The sequence below is a fragment of the Seriola lalandi genome, unplaced genomic scaffold (assembly GCF_002814215.2).
Source record: "Seriola lalandi dorsalis isolate HSWRI2012SDOR001 ecotype SW California unplaced genomic scaffold, Sedor1 jcf7180002054182, whole genome shotgun sequence".
Classification (NCBI taxonomy): domain Eukaryota; kingdom Metazoa; phylum Chordata; class Actinopteri; order Carangiformes; family Carangidae; genus Seriola; species Seriola lalandi.
The window spans coordinates 146,561-168,991 of NW_019524735.1; the positions used below are offsets into that span (position 1 = coordinate 146,561).

At 38.6% G+C, this 22,431-nt stretch overlaps 2 protein-coding genes across 2 annotated transcripts; one reads left to right on the plus strand and one right to left on the minus strand.

Moving 5' to 3' along the window:
• Positions 1-45: 45 nt before the first annotated feature.
• On the plus strand, positions 46-11,035 carry LOC111653247 (ankyrin repeat domain-containing protein 13C-like). Its single transcript, XM_023403733.2, has 13 exons — positions 46-901; positions 1,039-1,080; positions 2,132-2,236; positions 4,409-4,494; positions 4,768-4,813; positions 5,033-5,099; positions 5,294-5,438; positions 5,550-5,681; positions 6,755-6,916; positions 7,003-7,082; positions 7,259-7,357; positions 9,372-9,472; positions 9,577-11,035. The coding sequence occupies exons 1-13, from the start codon at positions 526-528 to the stop codon at positions 9,705-9,707; spliced, it is 1,572 nt and encodes a 523-aa protein (XP_023259501.1). The 5' UTR covers positions 46-525; the 3' UTR covers positions 9,708-11,035.
• Positions 11,036-12,386: 1,351 nt separating this feature from the next.
• LOC111653276 (uncharacterized) lies at positions 12,387-20,578 on the minus strand. The gene is made up of 12 exons (XM_023403789.2): positions 20,276-20,578; positions 19,039-19,172; positions 16,384-16,499; positions 15,688-15,768; positions 15,537-15,574; positions 15,269-15,402; positions 15,000-15,078; positions 14,793-14,912; positions 14,613-14,702; positions 14,413-14,499; positions 13,175-13,340; positions 12,387-13,052 (listed from the first exon to the last, which is right to left on the minus strand). Exons 1-12 carry the CDS (start codon positions 20,395-20,397, stop codon positions 12,861-12,863), a joined length of 1,359 nt encoding a protein of 452 aa, XP_023259557.1. The 5' UTR covers positions 20,398-20,578; the 3' UTR covers positions 12,387-12,860.
• Between the last annotated feature and the right edge of the window lie 1,853 nt (positions 20,579-22,431).

The following is a 22,431-nucleotide window of genomic DNA, read 5'->3' on the forward strand; positions in this document are numbered from 1 at the left end:
TACTGCACGTACTCGCGTCCAAACAGGGGGCTTCTGGATGATATCGCGAGATTAGCCAGCTAGTAGAGTCGTTAGCTCTCGCTGGTTCATTGTACCGTGTGAGTTTTGCCGCAAAGCAAATAGAATCGATACCCTTTTAAAACGTATTGCTAAGAAGCGATGGAAGAGACAACGATGTAGTAATTTGCTGTTCGTTCTTATTAGCTGTGTCTCGATTTAGTGCGTGTGTTTTGTTATGTTTAGCATTATTTTCTATTTTCATCGCCGCACCCACCGTATTCATTTTTTATTGTGGGCTAGCTAGCTACCAAACTGTGCTGGGAGCTAATGTTGGCTGTGGAGCCGGGCAGCAGGTGTAACGTTATTTGAATAACACACAGCGACCAGCTGCGAAAAAAGCTCAACTTGCCACGACGTTGGATTTAAATTATATTTGCGGGTATTGCTGATGCTGACTCGCTCCCAGATTTCTTCATTAGCCTGTAGCATATTGGTTAGTTAACCTGGTAGCGTACGACAGTCATCATGACAGGTGAGAAGATACGCACCATGCGAAAGGACCACAACAAACCAAACAAAAATGACGAGATAATGGACACGTACGATGAGACCTCAAACGGGACTATCCCTAACGGTACCAGTAACCATTTCAAGTCCAACAAGGCTTTTCAAAAATCGGCCAAAACCTCCGTACTGCAGCAGCAACAGCAGCTCAATGCAAACAACATTAACGGCAATCCATCATCAATTGGCACAATTGTCAATGATAATAATAAGAATCCAATAATCTTGACAAGTGAGGACTTGGAGTTCCCTGTTCATGAATGCGTGTTCAAGGGGGATGTGCGTCGGCTCTCCTCTCTCATCAGGACCCATAGCATCTCTCAGAAAGATGTACATGGTAAGCTTTTGTGCTATTGCCTGATTGCTTTCTGAGTAATTTGTTGAAATGTATTACACAACTGGTGCATTTCCTTACTTGTGTTGGATTATTGATATTTATCTGTACTTATTGTCTTAACGTGCTTCTCCTCTCAGGGAACACACCTCTTCACCTGGCTGTGATGCTGGGCCACAAAGGTAACTCTGAACATTAGTGTGATCAAATGTATTGAATTTGCTTTTTTTTTTATTTTAAACAACCTATTGTTATTTACAGGATTAACAAAAACGAGCAAAAAGCTTCTCAAAAGATAATCTACCACCAAAATTACACTAAATCTGCTCTGCTCCATGGCCCTGCACCTGTCATAATGTGGCTATATTGAAACATTTGAGGCATCCTTATTAAAGGCCATTTTTAAAGCACAGTCGGTTCTGCTGTTCTGGGAATAGCATACTCCTGCAGAACTCAGCATGTCTTTTCCGACCTCTGCAGTGCGATAACATACAATTGGTATAATAATTGTTAGAGAAATTCGCATAGATTGCAGATTACATGCAGTGCAGCGAATTTATGAGCACAAAACCTCAATTTGATAAAGAAGAAAAAAATTAACAAAAAATAAATCAAAGGATTATGTCCTCCTCATTTTGGGCTCGGCTGCAGCTAGCCAGTGTATGATGATTTGTCTGCCCCTCTTGAGTGAGGCTTAATGTATTTGAACTACCTTTTAAATCATACTTGGTGTACGTCCCTTGAGTCTGGCAGTGTATGGACAGTTCCAGCTTGTACAGACATTTCCGTTACAGCAGCTATGGACACTGGAGATACAGCATCATAAATCTTTCATTTGCATCTTATTTTTTGTCTGTGCTTGCTCTAAAAGTTATAGATAAATAAATAATCAAAATGATTTCAAGGGAAAGAAGGAAGAGCATCAGAAGAGGGATCCCTTTCCCAGGATAGAAATAGTAGATGCCAATAGCTGATGCTGACCTTAATGAATCATTAAATATACAGAAAAATTAGTTCTTGGGTTGTCATCACTTGATGTTTAGTAGTTAAAGCATGGACATCTTTTATCTAGACTGTGTTAAAAAGTTAATATTAAAGTCTCAACATTCACTCTACTTGCAATGACCGTTAGCTCAAAATAACAAACAGTCTTAATCACATTTTTTTCTCTCTGATGATTTGATTGTTTTTTGGGTTTTTTTGTTTTGTTTTGTTTTGTTTTGTTCTTTTCAGAATGTGCCCTCCTTCTGCTGGCCCATAATGCACCTGTAAAGATAAAGAACGCACAGGGATGGAGTCCTCTAGCAGAAGCCATCAGCTACGGCGACAGGCAAATGAGTAAGTCATGTCAACAGTGCTCTGAATATAACTGTGGGCTGTCCAGTGGTTTTCATATTGGGATGTGTTTATGATAATCTCAGTGGCGTACCGGCAATAGTACACTCATAATGCATTTAGGTTGAGTTCTGCCTGTGTGATGGCTTTATAGATTTGTGATGGCTTTAGTCACTCTTTGTGAATTTACCTTTTTCTGGAGTTTCTGCTGCGTGTAACATTTTAGTCTTTATTGATAAAATCTTAACTGTACTACTTTGATAATCTGGTCAATAATGTGTACATTATTGATGATTTCTAATTCATCATATTGGTTTTCATAAATTGCAACAAAAAAAAAAAAACAAGGAGGCTAAATACTGTTGGAGGTCGCAGCATATGTGCAAGTGATTGAAAGACCTTTTATGAGCCATTTAATTAAGTCAGTACATATAACGACGCAACTGCTATCTGGTCAGACCAGCTAAAAAGCTAAAGGCGGGATTTTCTCTGAGCAGTCATCATCCAGATGGGCTGGAACGCAGCCTGAGCCATGGCTTACTATTAGGCAGCCCTGAGCTTACAGCCTGCTCACCACCCTGCTTAATGATGCCCCTGCTTTTAAATCTGACATCAAGTGAAAAGAGTCAAATGACATGTGAAAAGGCACTAGTTAATACCTTAGAGATGAATTCACTGTTCTGTCCCTTTTTCTTTTATTAACGTGTCTTGTTAATTTTCTGTATAATTCACTATAGCTGAAAGAAAAGATGAAGGCCAGGCTGAGTGTCTTATAAAAGGACTCGACACTTAATATTTTATCCCAGTTTTTGTGAAAGCTGAAATCACTAACTTCAGTTGTTGGTATTTGGCTCTATCGATAATGTCAGTGTGAATTATCAGCATCCTCTTCTTATATCACCTCTGATGGAGATTGTGAGGCCCAGCAGTTTAAGAAATGACCCTCAACCTTGTTAGTATGCGTCTCGACTCTCCATGCCTGCTGTGGCAGGCTGGCTTGGGACAGAGACCAGGAGTTTTGCTTTGAGAAGGTCACATTACTCACAAGGGTGAAGGGGAGGCACGGAAGCAGAGAGAGGGGGCTGGTAACATTCACACCATCAGCAAGGACATGCGAAGAAAGTCAAACTCCAGTGGCAGTGGGGTATTTAGATTTAGATCTCTGGTTTAATAAAATGCAGCACGCAGCTGGCTATCAGTTAGTGAGAGGGACAAATGTTGAATAATGCATTCTTAATATCAAACGTGTGGATTACAGCTTTTCACGAAACACTGCAGTCTTGTCATCAGTCATCACCTTTCACTTTTACACATGTGCACACTGCGTCAGCAGCTCGCTCACTGCCTTTCTGTGTGTGCAATGACGAGCCGCCCGAGTGCAGCCAGTGCCTCATCAGCACTTCTCTCCTCAGTCACGTTCATTCTCAGTCCAGTATTTCCACCCTGGTGAAGATAACAAGGATACGTTTGAGATATGTTGACTTATTGGGGTCCATCCAGTACAACTGAGTGGTTGCTGGTCAGTTTGTGAGGGAGCTGCTCTTCACGAGACACTGCATTCAGCTGATCCAATCACTGCTACTGATGCATGTGATATGAAATATGTTACTTCTGTACATAAAGTAGCTGTGGCAGAGTAGCGATGCTCGCTCACGTTTATGTGTTACACTATAAAAACCTGAGCGTTCAACTGCTCACCTCTCGGGAGCAGTGTGTCAGGTTTTAATGAGCAGGGTGCTGGTAAAATCCCATGGACCGAGTTGTGAAATACATGCACAACACATATCTTTCTCTCTCAATATGATAGATTATCCAAAAATTTTCAGAACAGATTGTGACTGATGCAGAATTTGATATTTTAGGGTTTCAAAAATATGATAATGATACATACTCAGTGGCCTATTTAATAGGTACACCTGTAGTAGCTAATGCAATTCAATACAACAGTTCTTCCATAAAGTCTATGTTCAGGTTTTGTTGACACTTTCTTATAGGTGTTAATTAAATTACATGTTGTAGCATTGATGTCATAGTTAGTGGTGGTGTTGTATTTCATTTACATTACATTCAAAGGTGTTTTAATATGGACCACATACCCTACTCAACGTCATCTAGATGTGAAGCTGACAGAATGGAGAATAACCGGCCATATTCTTTCTCACCCTCTTTCCTCAGTCACAGCAATACTGCGGAAGTTAAAGCAGCAATCCAGGGAGAGTGTGGAGGATAAAAGGCCAAAATTACTGAAGGCTCTCAGGGAGGTGAGCATCACTCTTCCACAGATGTTGCAGCCACACTAAATTCAAGTGTGCAACTGCTATCTTTCTGCATCGCTGAATTTTTACTCCATTGTATTTTGAAAATCTCTGCAGACTTTAATTTGCATAAATGGCTATTGCCTGTCCTTGAGAACGCATATTAATTTCTGACATGCATAATGTGAAATCTTAACTGGTCAGAGGACAAGTACGGAACAGTGAAGTTATAATGTGTGAGCTGAATCCTTTAGTTTGAAATGTTTGTCTTTTCTGTAGCTTGGTGACTTTTATCTGGAGCTGCATTGGGATTTTCAGAGCTGGGGTGAGTTTTCATATTTCACACAAACAAAAAAGTCAGATATACGCTCTAGTCTCAAACCTTATACCAACCATACAGCTTTATTAATTTGAACTCACCTTTTTGAGTTCTTCAGAGTTGCAAGATGTGTCAACCATGTCTGTCGTCAATGGAAAACCCATCATATGAAAAACTTGTTCCATTCGCCACACTGGAATTTATTCACTCTCATCTGTATTGTAGTGCCTTTGTTGTCCCGGATGCTGCCATCTGATGCTTGTAAAATCTACAAGCAGGGAATCAATATTAGGTAAGATATCAAATTTATAGATTACGGTTATTGTTGTTGTTGTTGTTGTTATACCTAATGAGAGAATCTGAATTCACTGAGTGTTTGAAAAAGCAAATGGTAGATATCCAGGTCGAGGACTTCTTTTAGATCCGATAATTAGGACACAACAATCTTCACAGACCCTCTCATCTCTTTTCTCTCTTTTAATTTAGACTTGACACCACTCTCATTGACTTCACTGATATGAAATGTCAGCGCGGAGATCTTAGTTTCATTTTCAACGGTGATGCTACACCCTCCCAGTCCTTTGTGGTTCTGGACAACGAAGCGAAAGTGTACCAAAGAATACACCACGAGGTGAGTGAGTGGTATCACTACACCCCAGTTTAACATTGTGTTATCAGCTGTTTGATATGAATAGCAAGACATACCTGTTGCTGTTATTTATTATTTTTTTTGTTCTCCAAGGAGTCAGAGATGGAGACTGAAGAAGAGGTGGATATTCTGATGAGCAGTGACGTCTACTCCGCTACTCTGTCAACCAAGTCCATCACTTTCTCCCGTAGTCAGATCGGCTGGCTCTTCAGAGAGGATAAAACAGTAAGGCTTATGCGATAATCATGCTGAACAGAGGAAGTAAACACTATGTGACTACTACACTGTTGCTTCAAGTTTTCAGGAGTTGAATCCCCTGCACGCCCACACAGTAAGAAAGCATCCCTCGTTAGTGATATTATTTACACCTGTTGTTTCCTTGCAGTATCAAGTCACAGAGGTCTAATCAGCCAGTATTATTAAAATCACCTGTTTGGCTTCACCATGGGTCTGGACAGCCTTTAAATACTATATGGATGTGAAAATAAAAAGGTCCATATATTTACTTACTACAGATTTGCAAAAATGTAAAATGAGGCACAAAAAGAAAAAGATAGGGGAAATTGTTTTTCAATAATAACTAATTTAAGATTAATACAACCACACCCACAGAAAGTCAACGTCTCAAAAAAAAATTAGGAATGAATGGTTGTTTAAAGCAGGGGTTCTCAGTCATTTTACCTTATGTCCTCTTAAAATGAAACATGTCTACTTGTGACCACTTGTTAAATATTGCATATTTCAATGTGAGTAGTGTGAGTGTTATTAGATTCAGAGGGAATTTTCCCTTCTCAGATTGTTTCAATGATTTTTAGAGCCCTGAAGTGGTAAGATATATCCAGTTTTCACAAGAAACGATCAAAGAATAGAGCAAAAATAGAAACAATATGCAATTTTGTGTTCGTCCTCTCCTGTAAATCATTCCACAACCTCCAGATTTATTTCCCCTTTACGGATCCCGACCCCATGGGTGGGAACCACTCATTCAGAGTTCTGCAAATAAGATATTGGTCATATTTTTTCTATACAGCCTTTGTAGCACAGTCAAGGTTATTTTGATGTTTGAATTGTTTTTTTGCACTATGGGTCTGAAAGATCTATATGTACTTCATGGCCTCTCTCTGTTCAGCGATTGTATAAACTCAATGAAGACGATGGAGAGAATTAAACTTGTTGCCTCCCATAAAGCTAGTACGGTTTTACCCTCTGGCTGCGCCTTGGTACTTTTTAAGAAGTGTGCAGTAGGAACTGAAATCACTGGGTGACATGATACCAAAATCTACCTGTTTTCTGTACAGGAGAGAGTAGGAAACTTCCTGGCTGACTTCTATGCAGTAAACGGTCTGATGCTAGAGTCGAGGAAACGGCGAGAGCACCTCAGTGAGGAGGACATCCTGAGGAACAAAGCCATTATGGAGAGCTTGAGTAAAGGAGGCAGTATCAGTGAACAGAACTTTGAGGTGAGATGAAAGAAAGCCCAACGCCACCCCTTGATTCAGTAATGGTAAATGGTAAAGGCAACTGACTGATATTTTCTTGTCCCCAGCCTGTGAGGAGGCAGTCCCTCACAGCTCCAGCCCCCAATACAATTTCCTGGGAAGAGTACATCACTGCAGAGCACGGAAAGTAAGTGTATTGTATTTTCTATGATTTCATCAGTCCTTACTGTGATTTAGAAATTTATTCAGGGCAGCTACTAGAAGAAAAATATATATGTTGAATCTGACATCCATGTGAACCACCATAGATTATAAAAAGCAATGTTTTTGTGTTTTTGTGTGTGTTTCTTCCCCCCCCTCCAGGCCACCTCATCTTGGGAGAGAGCTTGTGTGCAAGGAAAGCAAGAAGAACTTCAAAGCCACTGTTGCCATGAGCCAGGATTTTCCTCTAGGCATTGAGTCGTAAGTACACTCCTCTTTCCTTAGATCTATTTACAAAGCTTTCTGCACAGATTGATCCTGGGTGGATACACTTGGGATTTTTAGAAAAGGTTAGTGTGGAGATGAAATAATTCAGATCAGATAATTGGGCCAGGTAGATACGAGTGCTTCACTGATGAGATACTTGCAAAATCAACTGCTCCACCATGTGACTACAGAAGTGTTTCAGTGTTTTTACATTATTATTTAACCCAACAAGGATATGGCGTTAGCTGTGCCTTGGCTGTTTGAAGGGGTAAAATAAAACCTTGTTATTTTCTCTTTGATTCTTGCACCTTGTGGCATTTGTGAAATTTGCTTTCACAAGTGCCGAAAGCACTCAATGGTTTCTTGATCTATTGTGGTTTGGATTGTGCCTCGTTGGTTTGACCAAAACAAGTGTAAATGTCGATATTAGAAGAGTCTGACCGATACAGGGTTTTCAAGGCTGATATCCATGACATCCTGCCATTTGAGAAGCTGGAATTTGAGGACATGTAGAATATTTCACTTTTTTTGCTTGAAAAATAACTAAAATGATTAATTGATTATAAAAATAGTTGCCAATTAATTTACTAATTATAAGATAATAATAATAATAATCTCTATGCGTGACATAAAGAATCCCCTCAATTAGGTTATTAAAGAATTTTGACCAAGATATGTACTGAAAGTGTCACCATTACATATTTTATCCATCAAATACATTTTGGACATTTTTCTGCTGCTTATTATGATTAATTGATTATTGTTACTTTGAATCGCCATTAGCTGTTACCTTGGCAACTAGAATTTCTTTATAGATATATCTGTGTTCAGATAATGAATAATTTTCTGCCAATGTACCAATTGATTAACCAAGAAATTGTTTCAGCTCTAATAACCAAACTATGAATTGCAGTTTTGATTTTATGCAGCCAAAATGGTGTTAACTTGACTTTGAACTCATGATCATGTAAGAAAGAGGTTCATGGAGAACAGACAAGATCTGAAGAAAAGAGAAATTTTAAAGGATAAAGTCATGTTACACTGATTGGATGAGGAGGTGGGATTCAAGCGGGATGTGGTTTGTAATGGGTTACCAGCAATGCTGTAAAATATTTGGACATAATGTACTAAATTGCTTTGTCTTTCCTACTTAATGAACCTTAATGGAACCAGCAATAAAACCCCGCCCTTCATAATAGCTAATGGTTTTTTAATGTGATTTTTCTTTTCCCCTTTGTATCCCGTGCTTTGTAATGTTAAAAATATGTTGTACTTATTACTCTCTAAACATTCAATTTTTGTCATTAGTCACCAAAAATGGGACCAATGCGCAATTGTAGAGTAATTATTTTGTTTAGATCAGATCACATTATCTCAAGTCTTAAAAATATTAATTATGCTAGTTTTCAGTCTCATCCCCACTAATTTCCGGAGGCAGCCATGTCTGAAGGCATTATGTTTTTGAGTCGTCTGACCATCCCATTCTTGTGAATGCGATATCTCAGTAACACTTTTAGGAAATTTCTTCAAATTTGGTACAAACATTGACTTGGACTGAAGGATGAACTGATTAGAATTTGGTAGTTAAAAAAGTTAAAACATTAGTTTCACTCTTTTTAGCATCTTGTAAGTTGTTTAACTAAGCATATTTAAGTTTTTGTAAAAAGTTCTCATTTTGAAATGAATCATTTTGAAATTAGAGCTGCAATAAATAGGCAATTAATTGGTTAATCAATTATCCAATCAAAAGAAAATTACTATTTTGATGAATCAATTAAGTTATTTTTCAAGCAAAAACAGCATTCATTTGTTGGTCCCAGGTTGTCAAATGTGAAGCGGTTGCATTTGTCAGTGTTTTTTCTTCACTCAAGATCTCAAATTGCAGTTTGACCTAATCTGCTTTTTGTTGTTGTTGAGATCTTGGGAGGTGCCAGCATTTTCCCTGTTCTGTTCCTGGCAAAGTAGAGACTGAAAGAAAAACTGCTGACTCACTTTCCACTGCTTGCAGGTTACTAAATGTGTTGGAGGTCATAGCCCCGTTCAAGCACTTCAACAAACTCCGAGAGTTTGTTCAGATGAAGCTTCCGCCTGGGTTTCCAGTCAAACTCGGTATGTGTGTGTGTTGATCTACTACTGTGTTCCTGTGTGTTGGTGAGCTTCAAGAGAATGATCACAAGCTAACATGTTTTCTTCCTTTGTTTCCCCCCTCGCAGACATCCCCGTCTTCCCCACGATCACAGCAACTGTCACCTTTCAGGAATTTCGCTACGACGAATTTGAAGAGTCGACTTTCTTCATCCCTGCTGAATACAAAGAAGATCCCAGTCGCTTCCCAGACCTCTGACCAGTAAACGCAACTGACCTGATCAACAGGAAATGACCAGCGAGTAAATATGTTGGGGAAACACAAATGAGGAATCTTGCATTGTTTATTTCCTATATTTCTCCATTTAAAAGAAAAAAGGGGTGGGGTGGGGTGGGGCCGGGCTGGTCTTATTGATCAGTTGTTATTCATTTTGCTGATGGATCCAAAGCAAATCAATGCAAGCAGATGTTACAGAGCGCCATCTCACATATAGATGCGTATCAGCAGGTGTTTTTGTGAAATGAGTGAAAGCTTTCATTGTACTTGCTGTTCACCTACTGAGCAGTTTCATGTGCTGCTCAGTGCTGCTGTTCTTTCCTGTGAAAGCTGTCACAAAACTCAGCCTGGACTCTTTATCGTCACTATTTTAATATCTACTATATCTCCTCATCTCCAAGGACTGATGAATGAATCCTCATTCTTGAAACTGCACTGACACCGTCATCTGTAAATGATTCACGCCTCCTCTGACATTCATACGAAAAAGAATCACAAATATAGCTATATCCTCAAACTGAGCTTAATATTCATTTATAGATTATGTACTATATAAATATATATATAGAGAGAGGGAGATAATCAAAGGAGTAACACTGTGTAGCAATACATTTCCAGTACTTAAGAATGTTTTTAACCAGCTGGGAGAAGGTTTAGCATAAAAACACATTCTCAGCAGTTCAGTATCCAAGCCTTTTCCCCTGTGCAGGAGGCAGTCTCCTGTGTTTTCAGGTTAGCTCATGTTACCTCTCAGCTGTCTCCATGTTTTGTCGTGATCGTATGAACTCTGTGCTCAGTGTGAGTGAATAATTGTACTGTATCAAGGGTTGTTGTATGTACGTTTGTGTGTGGGAGAACCCAGATGGGATATCAGGTAAACTGTTCTTAGTTTAATACTGCACTGATATTAAGTATATTTAAGGCATGCTATGGCTGTGTTGGCCGATTGGATCACATGCATCTTTAAGCTGTATTCTCTGAACGAGTATGTTACCTGCAGATTTATTGTTGGTATTTAGATTAAGGAAGAACTGAAAATTGTAACACTAACACCTTTTAGTGCTTATAAAATCTCTCCTTGATGGTTGTCTGCGCATAATTTTCTTTTTTTTTTTTTTTGTTTGTTTTTTTTTTTTTTTTTCATCCAAGGAGAGTAAACTAAGCTGTGAAGTTGATATTGCTGGATATCCCAAAACTGCCCATATGGGAAATGATCTGATCCATTGAGTTTTCTCTGGCTTCAGCTAATATGTACTGCAACCATACCTACTTCACATCCCTTTAAATAAAGCACCAGCATCATGTTTCAACTGACTTTGTGTAAGTATAATAAAAAGACATCATTCTAAATGAGGCTTCCAAATCAGGATGAGTAATATGATGATATAAATTTGTCAGCTGTCAGATATGTTTTTTACTAAGTACTTCAATTTGGGATTCATTTAAGTTGCTAGGTCAGTCATAGCCTCAGTGGTACCGCTCATGTGCTGCCATTACATCCGAGTCACAGAGGTTAGCATCAGTCTTTGAAAAACTTATCACTGCTCTGAAGGTATTTCCAGAGTCCAGAAGACTCTTGAAACGATGTGGATGAATAAGATATATATGTACACTCATTTAATAAGGTGCACCTAGTTAAGACTAATACAGTCTAACTCAACAGTCCTCTAATAAATCCTCCTTCATGAAGCTGTGTAAAAGGGTGTTGATTCCACTGTATGATCATTTTGGAGGCTGTAGTTTGGTGCTGTTGAATTGTATTATTCTCTCCACCGCATTCATCAGTGATGACAGGCTGAAAGATCTGAGACATCCTTTTCTATAATGCAATACAGTTCAACAGCACAGACTGCAGTATAATGTGTCCGCTGTATGATGTGCACCTTTGGGTTACGAAAGAAAGGTGCATCTTGGGAAGTGGGTTTACAACACTTTGTGAAATGGACAGATTTTTTTTTTCATCCAGATGGTCGTTCTGGAAATGTCTACAGAAAAAGTATTAAGTGTTGTCATATGACCCTCTGGGTCATGGGCCAAGTATTAAGTGTTGTCATATGACCCAAAGGAGTCATATGACAACACTAAATACCAGGTATTTATTTTCAACAGGTATTGACTTTCAGGGAACTCAGGGAACTTGTTTTCTGCTAGTAAATGTATGATATTACGTAATATATCAATATCATGATATTAAGTCATATGAGTGACAGTTTTATCCATAACACCACACCCATAATTCCAAATGCCTGAGGTTAGTGTTAGGTGACAGACAGAGCGGGCCCAAGCCTTTATAGAGCCCTAAGCAGAATTTGATTTGGCCAAGTGCATAGGTTTGGTCTTAGCACTGGGACATAACAACCCCGCCACCCGTCCAAAACAGAGATTGACTTTTTGAAGCCGTCAACCAACCGGTTGATTAATCTTGATTAAATCTTCACATAGGCAGAGGATGTATATATGTCATAACAATATATCCTCTTTTTGTAATTGTATAGTAAGGCATAAAAACATCATACTACATTAAGGCATTGAAAGGTCACAGCATAGTAAGACATAAAAATGTCATAGTATAATAAGGCATAAAAAGTCATAGTATGAGTAGTCATAACCCACGCTTACTTAAATGCTTGGAATGATTAATTAAAAACTTCAACTAAAAAGTCTTTGTTCTCCAAATAGGCTTTATTATAAAAGAAATATTTGATAAAACAATCAATACTTTCAAACAAGAAGCAAATGTAACTATTTCCAAAAGAGGCCTGAGCATCACATCACAACACTAAACAAAAAAATGTTAAGATACAATATATGAAGAAGTGACAAAACTACAACACAAGCTCAAGAAAGCAAAGCAAGCCTTATTCCAGTTTGGACTGATTACAGTTGTAGAGGCAAAAAGCATAAGGGAACTTTAAAGCAATGTGACAAAGCAAGAGAAAGACAGTATGTCGTTGGGCAAAAAAGACTTAACAGTCAAGTATTGTACATTCCTGTGTGAAAAATCAATACATTTCAAACACATTTCACATTTTAGAATTTCCCCAGTGGCGAGAAAAAAAAATAATTTTTTTTTTCTTTTTAACACCTTCACAACCAAAATGGAGGGATAATGTAGGAAACGGTGTGATGGACCACTCAGTCGCTGACATCCATGTCCTCTTCGTGGTGATCGTCAGCACCGTTAACTTTGGACTGCTTCATGGGCCGTGCTGTGCCGTTACCTTCTACTGACTGAGGAGACAAAGCAGAATCGTCTGAATCCTTCCTGTCCTCTCTCTCCTTCTCGCTGTCATAGCCTTGTTCCTCTTCGTCGTAATCCCTGGTGATCTGTGAGAGGAAACCAAATGCATGTGACATTTTAAAGTATTACTGCCTTGTCTGGTTTACATCAGAGCAGATGTTCACAGCGTGTAAGAATGAAGACTTGTCTCAAATATACTATAACCAACCTTAACGTCTCCTTTCTCACTGTCTGATTTCCTCTCCCGCTCTCTTTCTTTGTCTTTGCTTTTCTTTTTCTTGTTGGTGGAGAGTTCACGTTCATCACGACTGCGGTCTTTATCACTCCTGCGTTCCCTGTCTCTTTCCTTATCTCTCTTCTTCTCCTTCTTGTGTCTGTGGAGGGAAGAGAGAGGTCTTTGGTGTCACAAAATGCCCAGAATGTAGCCATGCCTTTTAGTTCTAAGTACTCATGAAGTCATATGGACTGACTGAACTGACTGAAATTAATTGAAATTATAACTGTTTTGCTGAAAGTCACTCTTATGCTGATGCAGTTGTTTTATCATGATTGTTTTCTCGACAGATCCTGACCTAAGGATGGATGTAATAGTGGTTTAGTTTTTGAATTAATGTTAAAATAACAGTTAATATGACAAAATCCTGTCTTTAGTCCATTTCGCTTTCACACCACAAACTACGTGCACCAGAGTCCACTTTGAAGCTTTAAAGAGGGCAAGTGTTTAAACCACTAACCTCTTTGGTTCGGCTAAAAAGAAATCTGTTGCATTTTCACAGTAAGTTCAGTTTGTTTGGGCAGGTGAGAAAGGTGTCAACTGGACACAGGTGTGGACCAGTCAAAAGCAATTAAAACTGCAGTCTATTGTGTTTATATCCTCAGTACACTTTGTCAGTTCATTAAGTCAAGTGAAAAAAATGCAGCGACCCCACAGTAAAACCTTCAGTGTATTGCGGTGCAACACGTCTCTTTCGTCCTGTTTGTTATTCATAACATGCGATCGATCTTCTGCCTAATACTAATAAAGCTTATAATCAGTCATTTGTCTGTGAGCTCCTCTTTGTGCCACCCGAGGACAAACATATACACAGAGGCATTAAAGTGACCCGCTGTCAGTCACTTGGCTGCTGATGCGTCACCATACAGACCAATCAGTCTGTATGACTTCATGTTTACTCCTCTTGATTCATTTGTAAAAAGTCAGTGAGAACACAAATCGGGCCAAAACTAAACTGCAATAATGTACCATTTAATTTCCTTGGTCCAGATCACATGAACACAGCTACAGGTGCACAAACACACCAGAGTTAGTTTAAATCAAATCAAACATGATAGGATTGAAAGCACCCATTATCCTTGTTTTAAAATATTTACTTCATCAGGATCTTAAAATATGGATAATATGATTAACCGTTATTGGCTACAAATATTTCACAGAGACACACCAACCTTCGAGGAGATGGAGACCTGGAGCTTCTCCTTTTAGGGGATTTTTTGGGAGGAGATCGGCTGCTGCTGCGACTTCTCCTGCGTCTCCTGTGTAGTAGAAAACCAAGGTTAACACTGTGTCCTGACTTGTAAACAAAGGGTTGAGTAGCTGTTTAAACTAAATTCTGCTGGAGCACATGAAGACCCAAGGCTGTACTCACCTGCTCATGCTCCGTGATCTTCTGGCTGTGCTGTAGCTTTTAGGTGGTGTTTTAGATCTTCTTCTCCCGGAGTCATCTTTCTTTCTATCTCTAAAAAGGGTAAATATTTTAAGATTTCAGACGAACTGTTAATCTGAGAAAGAAGGCTAAAAAGGTTGAGGTTTTACACAGTTAATCCACCTGGATCTGCTTCGTGATCGCCTGCTCCGGTCTCTGGAGTGGCTGCGTCTCCTGCGTAGGCTTTTGGAGCGCCTCCTGCTTCTCGAGCCTGATCGTCGCCTTGATCTGCTTCTGGTTCGCCTGCAAACAGACATTCATTTAACTTTTTTTGCACGCTGGCAAAGTTTCTCTTTCTCAACTGTTCACATTATCAACAGAAAATTTTACTTGTGTCTTGAACGTGATCTGGACCACCTCCTTCTGGACCTGGACCGCGACCGAGAGCGCTTCTTTTTGCTCTCCTTATCTGCAGGACAGCAAAACCAGACATTGTGTATGATTTTTCAAGGTGCAATATTACACATTCAACATGAGTGCAAGGTAGAAAAACACAGTAATCATGACTGCTTAACACTGCAATGCAGACAAAACAGACAGCTTCACAATACAAAGTCAACATCCTGGCAAGAAAGTCCTCCCAACTTGTGCGCACTCACTTCCAGGTTCAATAGCAGCAGAAATGAGCGACTGAGCCTCTCTGACTCTTTTCATGGCCTCTTCGATTTCTTTATTAGATCCGTCAGCCTTCAAACCTGCATTCAGGTTTAAGCTTGCAGCCAGGGGATTCAGTCTAAACAAAGGAATATTCATTAGTTGACCCACTACTACAAAAACAACAACATATCTATGTCTTTACTGCGTTATTTAAAACTGCTTTCAGGCACAGTCTACAGATAATAAAGGAAGTTCTTTATACGAACGTACTTTGGATCCGTCATGAACTTTAAGAGCTGATCAGCAGCCTGTGAAGAGACAGTGAAAATAAGTAGGAGCTTGCATTATCAGAAATGCTGCGTTTTAAACTATGCCGATTTTGGAAAATAACTAATCATTGTCATTCAAGACGACCTCTCACCTGGGGATTCATATTGGGTCCTGGGAAGCCAAATGCAGCCATCGCGTCCATGTTCGGCGCACCAAAAGGGTTCCCTCCAATCTGGAATTAAAAAAAAAAAAACAAAAAACCCACACATAGACACACGTTAAGGCACATTTGTTTTGCTAGCTTACTGTTTGTACTCTTACTGATGTTGAAATGTGGAAATAATGCTACTGACAGATGTGGCCATGGATAACTGTTTCAGTTCCAACTCATTATCACACAAAAGACATTACTACCCACAAATAACGAGTGACAATTTTCAAATGCAAAAAATTGAAACGTGCACTCTACTGAACTTCAATTTTCACTCTTTTATTGAAATATTCCTTTTACCCATTTTTAAAAAGAAGAAACTAAAATTACACCACAAAGAAACGACCTTGAGGTGGGTTTGTTTTGTCATTTGTTGTTAGCAAGATGATGGATCAACTTTATAAATCAACTTTTAAGCCAAAATGGATGAAATTCTTAAGTGCTCAGAAGAATGGAAATTCTTAACCGATCCCACACACATCTCACCAACAACCTCCTGTGGGGCCACTTCTGACAGGAAGATTATTTATTTTTCTGATCGACTAATGGATTAATTAACTAATCTTTGCAGCTCTATACGTTACATGTTCCAGTGGTCAGAGACTTTTGTCCGAGACAGTGAGGATGAGATCTTACAGGTGGATTGGAGATGGGGTTGGGCGTTGGAAGAAGTCCTCCTCCTGGCAGAATTCCTGCAACAGCATTTGCTGGCGCCAACAGTGACAAAGCTTTAGCCTCATCTGGAATAGATCCTACAGGAAAATAAAATCAGGCATTAGGAGAGAACAACATCTTCACACACCACACACACACATCAACTACAGAGAGACATTTTGGAAAAGACAAAGAAAAAGTCTTCACACTGCATTTCTTCAAATTAGGTTCAACAAAATGGTTACCTTACAGATCAGAGAAGAGTTCCCTTAATTCAACAAAATCATTGCAGTGACATAACTATAACTGGAATAAATCACACTACTCCAATGAACACTGCCAAGAATATATCACCTGAACGTGTTTTTTAAGTCATGAACCAAACGTTAGCAAGCACAGCTGCTTCTCCAGTTGGGTGTGCCCTCAATTTTCATTTAGACGTTTACTGAAACAAGCGACTCACGTTGGCGGCTTCGCTACTAAAAGCACACAGAGAAAAATCGAGATACACACAACAAAGAGAAATTTAGGGATTTGGCAAGAACACTACACAAGCTATCAGTGTCTACTTACCAAAACACATTTCAGAGGATAAAGTGGTTCATACACTAAATGGCAATAACAGAAGTAAGGGTAGGTAGCGTGCCTTTTGTACATCATTATTCTAGGATCCTTACCTGTCACTGCATCAATTAACCAAACCTGGGCAGAGGATGACTTGTTTGATCAATCTGCACTACCACAGTCCAATTAAAGAATAATTGCATCATCTTCATTTGCAACAATCCTCTGATGTTATTTTAAAATGACCCACAATTAACAAATAAAACACCTCATAATCCTCTCATAGTAAATCCACCCATACAAACAACTCTTTCACATAAATACAGACACACAGTAATGACAACATTTAAACACAGAAGCACACTGGAGAGAGAAATTGCTGCAGGAGACAAAACTGTTGGATGGTATTTTCAGCAGGGCCTGGTATACAGGACTGGCTGAGCCAGGAAAAAGAACTGTAAAACACAACAACAAAAGAAGACCACTGTTAAAGAGAATATTGTACCAACATTGTGTCATGTCGGGTGGGTATCTTGGACAAGTCATGACGAGATGGAGTTAAACCGTTATATCAGACAACCAATCATTGACTAGTGTTCCCCTTTTTTTTGTCCCAAACTTTGTTCAGACCATTAAGATAATGTGAATTTTCAAAGTTAGTCTGTGCAGTCCCAGCTGCCTGGGTATTGTGGTTTTTGCACAACTGATTATCAACACAGTCTTTTTATACAGTCTTTTGCCACCAGACACAAATAAGGGATTGTCATTAAAAGTTTTTTTTAGTTCAGTTGTAAATTTAACCATTTTTAAAAAGGAAGAGGCTGGGTATACTCTTTTTAAGTTATTGTCAATAAATTCCATGAAAAGACCAAAAACAACTATGTCTTAGTCCGTCTGTCAACACTTTCTGACTTCTGACAGTGGTGGATTGAGACACATTTGGTGCAGTAGTGACTATTTTCAGCAGCAGGATGGTGCCTCTGGCACTTACTCAAAATAAACTGCAGTGCCAGCGTTCATTGTAATGAATAAACATGTCCCCCAGTGCAACGGTGTAGCTCAACAATGTGCTTTTAAAATATGTTTTTGGAAAACAGTCTTTTTGTCTTTTCATGGGATTTGGTGACTTCAAGAAAATGAAGCATATTGCCAGCCTCATCTGTGAAGGAACAATGCTTCCACCATAAAATGAATGGCGAAGCAGAATTCAAGTGTTGCAAAATAGTGCAGATTAAGCACTGTTTCAGGCTATGTCCTTCATTTCTGACCGTTATACTCTTTAAACTAAACCACCTAGAAAAGATAAGTTTGACAGAAGGAAAGAGAAAGAGAGGGCAAAGAAAGAATAGAAGACACAAAAAGAGAGGGATGGGGCTTGAATGCTTGCTGGCCTTTGCAAATGTCTACAATCCCCTGTTGGCAGGCAGAGGACCACTTTCAGCCATCAACGAGGGGGCTGCTTTTGCCTTCTTCACTACAAAAATCACACACACACACATACACACACACACACAAATAACAGAGAGAAGTTTAACAGAGGATAGTCCAATATTGGGGAGAAAATAAAATGCATGTGGTTAAGAGTTTAAACAACTTCACTTCTGAACTTTGAGGTGCCTGCGGCGCCCACATCTTGGGAATGTTCAACTCCTAGTCTGTAAAGCCGATTTTGGTATACCGCGCTTTCTACATGCACAGTAAGTCATTGTTTTAAGGAGACACGCACAGCTTGAAATGTACATGTATTTTTCCAAAAAACCAATTCCAGTTTATTAGGAGAATTGTATTGTGGTGATAAAACAGATATGGCATGTGCTACCCCAGCATACCAAAAATCTGGCAATAGAGTCTGCTTTAAATGATTCTTACAGACAATGGGAGGGAACGGCATAACCAGTATCATTCAAATTTTCTTAAAAAGCTCACATAAACAGACAAGGGTGAGCTGACTTGTGCACTTCACAAATAGGACAGATGAAATCGTTTTTTACTCTTTTACGTCGTCACTGTTCCAGAGTCATGCCATTCAATCAACAAGGACCACTCATACATGGGAATAATTATGAGACAAACCTTCAGCAAACGGGACCACAATCAACGCTCTGTCCACAAACACGGTGTTAGTCAGATGTTGAGACACTCCAACCGACTCTGGCTCCTGGAACTTCACAAAGCACACACGCGACGTCACCGGCATCGGAGAATCACTGTCAAGGAAGTACAAAATACAAAAGTCCAACATATTAACAGAAAAATGTGGTCCAATTGTACTCAGATGGTCTGTGTGAAATATGAAAATGCATTGACTGTGCCCTTCAAATGAGGGTATCCACACACACACTACTGCCATGATATCAAATACATAACTTCGATATTAGGCAGGGTTTAAGTCAGAGTGTAAAATGTCCCATCACTGCAACAACCCCCTAAACTGTCCCCATTAATGGGCCAGGATGCTGTTAGCTGGATTTTTCATTTTTAGATTTTATGAGCTGTGTAAACATTTACTTTGTAAATCAGACAAACAACAAAATGATACTGTTAGTAAATCAAAATTATGAGATACTCAGGTGCGATTTAGTGAGTCTAATTATGAGACATGAAGTCAAAACCACGTAGTCCATCTGCAAAAATGTAATCAATAAATTCAACAGATCAAGATTTACTGCTTCTCTCTTTTTCTGTCTGAAGGTTTTTGACTATTGGTCAGACAAAAACAAGCAGTGAGGAAATTGTGGCAGGCATTTTCAGTAATCCAAAACATAATCGATACATAACTCCAAAAAAATCGATATAGTTTGTTAAAATTGTCAGATAGTAAGTAAAAAAATGTGCACATTATACAAAACTAAGAAACACTAGTCTTACGCAGACAAATCATATCAGATCATAAGTTAGATCCTAAGTATCTTTATTTTCATCTTTTTCTTGCACTTCATAAGTCAAGTGTATAATTGCGCTAATATAAAAGTCTAAATAACTGGTCTAACCTTACAAACCGAAATTAGCATAAGAAAGTACTCGTTGCCTCCATTTAAGTCTCTAATATTTCGACTGACCGTGTCGCAACAAGCTTTATTCAAAGACTAATTTTAAAAAAACAACTATGATGTATCAAATCATAATTCGATGGATTTGGATGTAATTCAGTGAAGCTAGCGAAAGGTATATTAGGTTACTGTTAGCCAAACAAGTCAGGTTAGCATGGGCCTCCATCCCCGTCCCACAAATGTTTAGCAAGCCATCCAGCTAATGTTTGTCTTAATTAAATTCACAATTATCTTAATAAATCAGCAGCCAGTTAACTCACTCCGGTGGAAATAACTTCAGCTCTTCGATGGTTCCCAGAAAACCGAACAGCGTCCTCATCTGCTCCGATGTTGTGCTCGGCGACACGTTCGTCACCTGGACTACCTTCGTGGTGTAATTCATCTTCCCGACTAAAACCGTGCAAACAACTACAGCTATATCAACCACCAAACTTTTACTAAAGTAACGGTTGTCTACTCGCTATTAAATCAGCTTGTTAGTAGGTAATTAGCTGGATAGGTGTTAGTTAGCTCTCAGCTACAACGACAGACTGTAGCATTCCGCCGCCATATTTAGTTAATGCCGATCAATGTGCGCATGCGTTTAGTTGAACTGCTGTTGCTGGAAAATAGCGTCCTTACATTTATAAAAACAAGGTTTATCTTCGCTTTATGTAATCGATCTATGTAATATTAGTCTTGCACACAAGTGCGTGCAGGACTAATATTATTTAGAGTAAGTTTTTACCTACAATCAATAACCAACAGGGGTCGCCCTGCCTTCTTCTACACATAAACAAAGATATGGTCACAGAGACTATTGGTAAGAAAGTAAGGCATGTAAAATCTCGGACATACCGTCCCTAAAAGAATGTGCTATTGTCTATTATTTATTCATTCAGTCTGGAAAGAAATAACAATTAAGAAACTGTAATCTCACAGAGAACATTCAGTGGTGAAATGTAGGCTGACTATACGCCTATTTACTCAAGTAATGTACTTAACTACAAATTTGAGGTACTTGTACTTTGGTTGAGTGTTTTCATGCCGCTTTCTACGTTTACTCCATCATATTTCAAATGGAAATATTAAACTTTTTATCCCCCCCACATATTTAACAGTATAGTTACTTTACAAATTTTGCAATTTTTTGCATACAAATCCTTTGAAGTGCTTTTTAAATGTTATTGTTATCCATAAACTACCCAACTATTTTGATAATCATTTGAATCTCTTTTAATAGGCCTACAATAATGCCAAATATTTTGTGGTTCAAGGTTCTTATATGTGAGTATTTGCTGCTTCTCTTTTGATTTTTTTTTTCTTTCATTTGTTTTTAATAATTTTGAGGTTTGGACTGTTGTCTGGACAAAGTTTTACAAACCAAACAATCAGTTAATCAAAAAGTAATCAGCAGATTAATCCAGAATGAAAATAATAATTGGTTACTGCCCTGTGTTAAATAGCTTCTCCTCAAACAAATAGAACAGTAAAATGTAAGAAAATGCTAATGGTTTAATATTAAAGTAATAATTATACAGTAATAGGTTTGCTGTATCCAACACTTTTTATATACAGTCTATGATGTAAAAGTAGTGTGGGAAAGATTTAGGCTAAATATAGGTTATGCTTGTAATTTCTGTATGTTTTGCTTTAGTTTTTCATTGTATTTATCTGTTTTTATTTTGGACAGATACACAGAGTTTTATTGAAAGGAAAATTGGAACTAATGTGCAGATTAATGTATCTGATGTGAAGTTGTATCTTGTAGAAGTAAACAGTTCAGTTGCTGATCATTCTTGGTAAATTTCACATTCACATATGGAAATGCTGCTTTCATCATTGAACTCAAACATTTGGTCTATGGCAACTTAATTAAAAGATGTGAAGAACAAAAAAGAAGACTTTCAACTTTTTAAATGACTATACTTTAATTCTAACTTTAAAAGGAAGGGACTTCATGAACTCCTCTTTGTGGTTTTTTTTTTCATCACTATTGTTGTATTGTTGTTCCCTTTCACAATTTTTAGTCTCAGGTGTTTTTGATCACCCGTGGCAGCAAAAAATAACTCTGACTACTGACCCTTCGGTTTAGTTCAAGAGCATAGCGAGAAAATCTCTGTTAATCAGTTATCACAAAAATGTTGCATATTGCCAATTAAAGCCGGCCCCTCATGTGTTGACCGAGAGAGCCACACCACAACCCTGCCACTGATCAAACTGCGTCAGGAGAAACTCTCTCTACTAATGGTGTTTTTTCCCAGGAGAAACAATAGAGAGTTTGTCTTCAGGCCTACGTCGAACATAATCCCTACACCTGGATTATAGTTGCACTGAGACAAGCAAGTTAAGGCATTTTGTGATCAGACCAAAGAACAACTGGCCGCATTTCATCCACTAAGCATTGTATTTAACGAGCATTGTACAATAGCACCTA